Source organism: Vombatus ursinus, unplaced genomic scaffold, assembly GCF_900497805.2.
Source record: "Vombatus ursinus unplaced genomic scaffold, bare-nosed wombat genome assembly UNPS02014807.1, whole genome shotgun sequence".
NCBI classification, from domain to species: Eukaryota; Metazoa; Chordata; class Mammalia; order Diprotodontia; family Vombatidae; genus Vombatus; species Vombatus ursinus.
Window position 1 is genome coordinate 9019882 of NW_020954585.1, and position 9055 is coordinate 9028936.

The 9055-nt window shown below is 37.2% G+C and overlaps 1 protein-coding gene across 1 annotated transcript in view; it reads left to right on the forward strand.

Moving 5' to 3' along the window:
* The window catches only part of PDILT (protein disulfide isomerase like, testis expressed), a 70170-nt gene extending 69858 nt beyond the window's left edge, over positions 1 to 312 (forward strand). The window contains 1 exon segment of the mRNA XM_027874928.1: positions 131 to 312. Coding sequence (XP_027730729.1) covers positions 131 to 211 — 81 coding nt within the window. The 3' untranslated portion in view covers positions 212 to 312.
* The last annotated feature ends 8743 nt before the right edge of the window (positions 313 to 9055 follow it).

Here is a 9055-nt window from a genome sequence, read left to right on the forward strand (position 1 = left end):
TTCCTTCCTTCCTTCCTTCCTTCCTTCCTTCCTTCCTTCCTTCCTTCCTTCCTTCCTTCCTTCCTTCCTTCCTTCCTTCTTTCCTTCTTTCTTCTGCTTTCACACCCATAATCTCTTGCCTTTGATTTAGTGGTCATTTGAGGAAGAAGAGTCTGATGAACAAGAGGACCTTTCTGTTCAAGATTGGGGAAAAATCAAGGAAGAACTGTGACCCCTTAAGGGCCAGGAAGAAAGATGTGAATTGTTTACAAGTCATAGGACACATAGGACTACTTCATTCTGAGTGAAAATATTCTAAAAGAAAATAATAAAGATTCAGAATAAAAAATCCCTGGTTGACCTTGTCTCCTTTAGAGTCTGTCATTCCAACCTGGAAATCATTCTCTGGTTTATACCAACTTCTGGTTTTAAATTCAGGCCCATTTTCCTTGCAGAGACACTGTAGTAGAGAGTTGTCACAACACCAGGGTCACAGCCTCTAAGGCCAAGGTAACCAAGCAGTTGAAAGGAACTTACCTGCTGAAATGGTTTCACAAATTGGTAAAAACTTGGATGATGATCTCTGGTGAGAATGACTCACCCATGGCCCTGTTGGAATCATGGAGACTTCATGGCTAAAAGTTGGAACATTTGGTCACCAACCTAGCCTTTTTTTTTTTAAAGTGTTAATTATAGTTTTTGTTTTTTACACCATTGTTATACCATGTCCATCCATACACCAGTGAATCTTCCCTTAGAATACTGAAAAACACTTTAGCAAAATTAATTTCCAATTGATTAGAGAAATGCAAATCAAAACAACTCAGAGGTACCACACATCTATCAGATTGGTTAACATGACAAAACAGGAAAATGATAAATGTTGGAGAAGATGTGGGAAAATCAGAACACTAATGCTTTGTTGGTGGAGTTCTGAACTGATCCAACCATTCTGGAGAGCAATTTGGAACTATGCCCAAAGGGCTATAAAAATGTGCATATCTTTTGACCCAGCAATACTACTTCTAGGTCTATATCTCAAAGAGATCGTACAAATGGGAAAAGGACCCCCATGTACAAAAATATTTATAGCAGCTCTTTTAGTGGTGGAAAGAATTGGAAACTGAGGGGATGCCCATCATGTGGGGAATGGCTGAACAAGTTGTGGTATATGAATATAATGGAATACTATTGTGTTATAAGAAATGATGAACAGGAGGACTTCAGAAAACCTTGAAAAGACTTATATGAACTGATGCTGACTGAAGTGAGAATAACCAGGAGAACATTGTACACAGCAATAGCCACATTGTATGATGACTAACTTTGACAGACTTACCTCTTCTTAGCAACGCGAGGATCTAAGACAACTTCAAAAGACTCATGTTGGAAAATGCAGTTCATATCCAGAAAAAGAACCATGCAGATCAAAGCATATTGTTATTTCTCATTTTGTTTTGTTTCTTCTTTCTTGTGGTTTCTCCCATTGGTTCTAATTCTTCTTTACAACATTACTAATGTGAAAATAGGTTTAATATGAATGTATATGTTGAGCCTATATCAAATTACACACCATTTTGGGGTGGAGGGAGGGGAGAGATAGGGAGAAAATTTGGGACTCTGGGGCAGCTAGGTGGTGCGGTGGATAGACCTCTGGCCTTGGAGTCAGGAGGACCTGAGTTCAAATCTGGCCTAAGATACTTGGCACTTACCAGCTGTGTGACCCTGGGTAAATCACTTAATCCCAATTGCCTCATCAAAAAGCAAAAAAAAAAAATTTGTAACTCCAAATCTTATGGAAGTGAATGTTGGAAACTAAAAATAAATAAATAAATTTATTTAAAAATTGATTTACGAAACAACCTCATCTAATGGTACATGCAACTTTCTGCACCTATGGTCTCCCATCTTGCTATCAAGAAGCAATCAGAGAGGGAAGAAGAAGAGAAGAGAAAAAGAATTTATTAAGTCCTACTATTAATGTGTCAGGCATTGTGCTTTACAAATATCTCATTTAAAGGGACAAAGATTGGTCATTACAATTAACCTGATTTTGGCTGTCTTTCCATGTTCTTTTTGTTTACATCATTATAGTAATTGTATTCATACCAGTCTTTTCATGGTTTTAAAAAAATTCTTTTTACTTTTTTCCTTTAAGATATCCTATATTCACGTATCAAAATTTCTTCAAACAATTCTCATGTATCTGATCACTTTCTACTACAGGAAGTGCTGCTATTAATATTGTAGTGTATGTGGGATCCTCCTTTCTTTGGCCTCTTTGGAGCATATGTCCAATAATGTCTGATGAAGACTTAAATGGCACCCTAAATGGGCTTGCAAAGGAAGCAGACACTTTTCATGACAAGGCATGGAGTTCTTTCTTTTTGCCCAAAGGCAATGAAACTGAAATTTTTTATTCTCTATATTACTCTGCTCTTAAACTCCCAAGGTAAGTATCTCTTTTTTTATTTTTTATTAATTTATTTTGATTTATCAACAATTACTTCCACAAACTTTTGAGTTTAAAATTTTTCCTCCTCTCCCTCTCTCTCTCCCTCCACAAGATGGCATGCAATCTGATATAGGCTTTACATATACATTCCTATTAAACATATTTTCACATTAATCAGGTTATAAGGAAGAATTAGAACCAATAAGAGAAACCACAAGAAAGAGAAAACAAAACAAAACAGAAAAAAAAAATAGCAAATAGTATGCTTCCAGCTGCATTCAAACTCCATAGTTCTTTCTCTGGATGTGGATAGCATTTTCCATCATGAGTCTTTTGGAGATGTCTTAGATCCTTGCATTGCTGAGGAAGGCAAAGTCTATCAAAGTTAGTAACTGCACAACGTGGCTGTTACTATGTACAACATTCTCCTGGTTCAGCTCGCTTCAGTCAGCATCAGTCCATACAAGTCTTTCCAGGTTTTTCTGAAGACTGCCTGCTCATCATTTCTTATACCACAATAGTATTCCATCACATTCATATACCACAACTTGTTCAGCCATTCCCCAATGGATGGGCATCCCCTCAATTTCCAATTCTTTGCCACCACAAAAAGAGTTGCTATAAATATTTTTGCTTTTCTCATTTGTATGATCTTTTCGGGATTCAGCCTTAGAAGTGCTATTGCTGGGTCAAAGGGTATGCACATTTTTGTAGCCCTTTGGGCATAGTTCTAAATTGCTCTCCAAAATGGTTAGATCATTTCACAACTCCACCAGCAATGCATTAGTGTTCCTATTTTCCCACATCTTCTCCAACATTTATCATTTTCCTGTTTTGTCATGTTGGCCAATTGATAGGTACAATGTGGTACCTCTGAGTTGTTTTGATCTGCATTTCTCTAATCAATAGTGACTTAGAGCATTTTTTCATGTGACTATAGATGGTTTTAATTTCTTCATCTGAGAACTGCCTGTTCATATCTTTGGGCCATTTGTCAATTGTGGGATGACTTGTATTCTTATAAATTTGACTTAGTTCTCTATATATTTTAGAAATGAGGCCCTTATTAGAAACACGGGTTGTAAAAATTCTTTCCCAGTTTTCTACTTCTCTCTTAATCTTGGTTGCATTGGCTTTGTTTGTGCAAAAGCTTTTCAATTTAATATAATAAAAATTATCCATTTTGCATTTCATAATGTTTCCTATCTCCTGTTTGGTCATAAATTCTTCTCTATAAATCTGACAGGTAAACTATTCCTTGCTCTCCCAGTTTGCTTATAGTATCAGCCTTTACATCTAAATCATGAACCCATTTTGACTTTATTTTGGCATATGGTGTGAGATTTTGTTCTATGCCTAGTTTCTGCCATACTCTTTTGTAGTTTTCCCAGCAGTTTTTGTCAAATAGTGAGTTCTTATCCCAGAAGCTGGAAAGGTTTATCAACTAGTAAATTAGTATAGTCATTGACTACTGTGTCTTGCATATCTAACCTATTCCACTGATGCATTACTCTATTTCTTAGCCAGTACCAAGTAGTTTTGATGATTTCTACTTTATAATATAGTTTAAGATCTGGGATGGCTAGGCCATCTTCCCCTGCATTTCTTTTCGTTAGTTCCCTTGATATTCTGGGCCTTTTCTTATTCTAAATGAATCTTGTTATTTTTTCTAACTCTACAAAATAATTTTTGGTAGTTTGGTTGGTATGGCACTGAATAAGTAAATTAGCTTAGGCAGAATTGTCATTTTTATTATATTAGGTCAGCCTACCCATGAGCAACTGATGTTTTTTCAATTATTTACTCTGACTTTATTTGTGTGAATAGTGTTTTGTAATTGTGTTCATAGAGTTCCTGGGTTTGTTTTGGTAGGTAGACTCCCAAATATTTTATAATGTCTACAGTAACTTTAAATGGAATTTCTCTTTCTATCTCTTGCTGTTGGGTTTTGTTGGTAATATATAGAAATGCCAATGATTTGTATGGGTTTGTTTTGTAGCCTGCAATTTTGCTAAAGTTGTTTATTATTTCAAGTAGTTTTTTACTTGATTCTCTAGGACTCTCTAAGTATATCATCATATCATTTGCAAAGAATGATAGCTTTGTTTCTTCTTTGCCTATTCTAATACCTTCAATTTCTTTTTTTTCTCTTATTTCTAAAGCTAATGTTTCCAGTACTATATTGTACTGTGGTGATAATAGACATCCTTGTTTCACCCCCGATCTTATTGGAAATGGTTCTAGCTCATCCCCATTACATATAATGCTTGTCAAAGTTTTTAGGTAGATGCTACTTCTTATTTTAAGGAAGACTGTATTTATTCCTATGATCTCTAGTGTTTGTAATAGGAATGGGTGTTGTATTTTGTCAAAAGCTTTTTCTGCATCTATTGAGATATCACATGGTTTCTGTTAATTTTGTTGTTGATATGATTAATTATACTGATAGTTTTCCTAATATTGAACTAGCCCTGCATTCCTGGTATAAATCCTACTTGGTCATAATGTATTGTTCTTGTGATAAATTGCTGTAATCTATTTGCTAATATTTTATCTAACATTGTTGCATCTATACTCATTAGGGAAATTGGTCTATAATTTTCTTTATCTGTTTTGACTCTTCCTGGTTTAGGTATCAGCACCATAGTTGTATCAAAAAGAATTCGGTAAGACTCCTTCTTCTCCTATTTTCCCAAATAGTCTATATAGTATTGGAATTAATCATTCTTTAACTGTTTGATAGAATTCACTTGTAAATCCATCTGGCCCTAGAGCTTTTTTCCTAGGGAGTTCATCAATGGCTTGTTCAATTTCTTTTTCTGAGATGGAGTTATTTAAGTAGTTTACTTCCTCTTCTGTTAATCTGGGCAATTTATATATTTTTATGGTAATTTTTATTTATTTATTTTTTTGTTTTCAACATTTACTTCCACAAGATTTTGAGTTCCAAATTTTTACCCCATCTCGCCCCTCCCCCCACCCCAAGATGGCATGCATTCTAAATACCCCTTCCCTTAGTCTGCCTTCCCTTCTATCTCTCCACCCCCTTCTCTTATCCCCTTCCCCCTCAATTTTCCTGGAGGGCTGGATGGATTTCTGTACCCCATTTCTTGTATTTCTTATTTCCCGGTTGCATGTGAAAACATTTTTTTAAACATGTGTTTTTAAAACTTTGGGTTCCAAATTTTCTCCCTTCCTCCCTCCCCACCCACCCTCATTGATAAGGTAAGCAACTAAATATAGGTTATATATGTGCTGTTATGCAAAACACTTCTGTAGTAGACATGCTGTGAAAAACTAACTCTATTTCCCTGAATCCTATCCCTCCCACCCATTTATTCTATTCTTTCTTTTGACCTTGACCCTCCTCAGAAGTATTTGCTTCTGATTACTCCCTTTTCCAACTTGCGCTCCTCTCTATCATTCCCCTACTCTCTTGTCTCCTTCCCCCCCTATTTTCCTGTAGGGTAAGACAGATTTCCACACCCAATTGAGTCTGTATGTTATTCCCTCCTTAAATCAAATCCTATGAGAATAAGATTCACTCATTCCCTCTCACCTTCCCCCATTTCCCCTCCACTATAAGAGCTTTTTCTTTTCTGTTTTTTTTTGTGGGATAATTTACCCTGTTCTACCTCTCCCTTTCTCCTTCTCCTCACATATTCCTCTCTCACCCCTTAATTTTATTTTCCAGATATGACCCCTTCATTTTCAACTCACCCTGTGCCCTCTACCTATCCATCTATATCTATATATACATACATATAATTTTTCCCCTCCAACTACCCTAATACTGACAAAGGTCTCATGAGTTACAAATATCATCTTTCCATGTAGGAATGTAAACAGTTCAACCTTAATAAGTCTCTTATGATTTTCTCTTTCCTGTTTACCTCTTCATGTTCCACTTGAGTCTTGTATTTAAAAATCAAATTTTCTATTCAACTCTGGTCTTTTCATCAAGAATGCTTGAAAGTCCTCTATTTCACTGAATGACCATCTTTTCCCTGCAGGATTGTACTCAGTTTTGCTGGGTAGGTGATTCTTGGTTGTGATCCTATCTCCTTTTCCCTCCAGAATATTATATTCCAAGCCCTCTGGTCCCTTAATGTAGAAGCTGCTAAATCTTGTGTTATCCTGATTGTGTTTCCACAATACTTGAATTGTTTCTTTCTGACTGCTTGTAATATTTTCTCCTTGTCCCGAGAACTCTGGAATTTGGCTACAATATTCCCAGGAGTTTTTCTTTGGGGATCTCTTTCAGGAGGAGATTGGTGGATTCTTTCAATTTCTATTTTGCCCTCTGGTTCTAAACTATCAGGGCAGTTTTCCTTGATCATTTCTTGAAAGATGATGTCTAGGATCTTTTTTTGATCATGGCTTTCAGATAGTCCAATAATTTTTAAATTCTCTCTCCTGGATCTATTTTCCAGGTCAGTTGTTTTTCCAATGAGATATTTCACATTGTTTTCTAATTTTTCATTCTTTTGGATTTGTTTCACAGTGTCTTGATTTCTCATAAAGTCACTAGCTTCCAATTGCTCTATTCTAATTTTTTCTTTAGTAATCTTTTGGACTTCCTTTTCCATTTGGCCAATTTTGCTTTTTAGGGCATTCTTCTCCTCATTGGCTTTTTGGACCTCTTTTGCCATTTGGGTTAGGCTATTTTTTAAGTTGCTATTTTCTTCAGTATTTTTTTGGGTCTCCTTTAGCAAGCTGTTGACTTGTTTTTCATGATTTTCTTGCATCACTCTCAGTTTTTCCTCTACTTCTCTTACTTGCTTCTCAAAATCCCTTTTGAGCTCTTCCAAGGCCTGGGATTGATTCATATTTTTCTTGGAGGCTTTGGATGTAGAAGCGTTGGCTTTGTTGTCTTCTTCTGGTTGTATGTTTTGATCTTCTTTGTCACCAAAGTGAGATAATATAGTCTGACTCTTTTTGCACTGCTTACTCACGATCCCGGCCAATTACTTGAGTTTTAAACTCTTTGTTAAGGTAAAAGTCTGCTTCCAGTGTAAAGAGTGTACTGTCCCAAGCTTCAGGCATTTGTACAGCTGTTTTCAGAGGTACTTCTAGGGACCTGTAAATTTTCAGTTCTTCAAAGGTAGTATGATAAGGGGCGAGATGTTTCCTTACCACCACCACAACAAGCTCCACCACTCCAGCATTCCTCCTTGCCCCAGGATTGCCCCTCAGAACTGCGACCCAGATCACGGCACCGGTAAAGCAAGAGATCCCTGCCTCAGCACTGCAAAGAGACCCCTGCAATCCCTTTCTGATCAGCCACTCTATTCCCCCTCAGTCTGTGGGCCAGAAGCTCAGGAAACAGCCGCGGCCCCTGGCTGCGCTCGAGACTTGCAGCTGAGACCTAGCTCCTCTCTCACCACAGTCACAGACTTTTCCCACTGATCTTCTAAGTTGTCTTTGGCATTCAGGGGTTGAGAAGTCTGGAAATCACCACAGCTGCCCGTGATTCAGTCCTCTGAGGCCTGCTCCAGGTTCGCTGTGGCCTGCGCGCCCACACCAAACTGCACTCCTCTCCCCACCCGGTGTGATAGACCTTTCTGATCAACCATCCAGGTTGGCTTGGGCTGGAAATTTGTTTCACTCTGTCTTTTTGTGGGTTCTGCTGCTTTAGAATTTGTTTAGAGCCATTTTTTTAGGTATTTGGAGGGCTTTGGGAGAGAGGTGAAGACAGTCACTGCTTTCCTGCCGCCATCTTGGCTCCACCCCCAGCAATTTATATTTTTGTAGATATTTAAGTATCTTCTTTTTGAGGGAGATGTTTACCATACAAAGGCAGTGAAGTATTGCTACCAATGTTAGCCAAGTAAGGTGATAATCAACTTGTATCACTTTTAAATCCAATTTGGGCTAGGTTTCTCTAAAACAGTCATTGTTAGATTATATATAAGATAATAATAATGATGATATAACTCACATCTATTTAGTGCTTTAAGGTTTGCAAAGCACTTTACAAGTATCTCATTTTATCCTCATAATAGATGCTGTAATTATCCCCGTTTTACAGAAATGAGGGGAAAAAAAGGGAGGTTAAATGACTTAATTAATAACTTCCTGATTCCAGGCACAGCAATCTATCACTGTACTACCGAGCTGCCCGAAGATGACCCTAGGGTTAAGGAAATGAAGGGAACATAGATAGTGATTCCTACACCTCTTATTCCTAGGATCATAGATCTATGTGAATGGGACCTCATTGACCATCAAGTCCAACATCCTCATTTTACAGATGAAAAAACTGGGAATCCAGGAGTGCCCAAGGTCACACAGGTAATAAATGTCAGAGGTGAGATTTGAACCCAGGCTCTCTGTCTCTGGAGCAGCACTCTTTCCATTGTATCCCATGTTATTTGATCACTTATCCTCTGAAAAGTAGAGGATTTTACAATGAGTAATTTTGCTAATTCATTAGAGATTTGAGACATCAGATTTTTATTAGAAATATTTATGGCAAATATTTATTGCAAATTATTTTTCTACAATCAAATTCATCTGATCCAGGTTCAAATCCTACCTCTGACATCTACTGACCTTTGTGACTCTAGACAAGTCATTTAGCCTCTCTGGAAAGTCTCACTTTCTCCTCTGTAAAAGTGG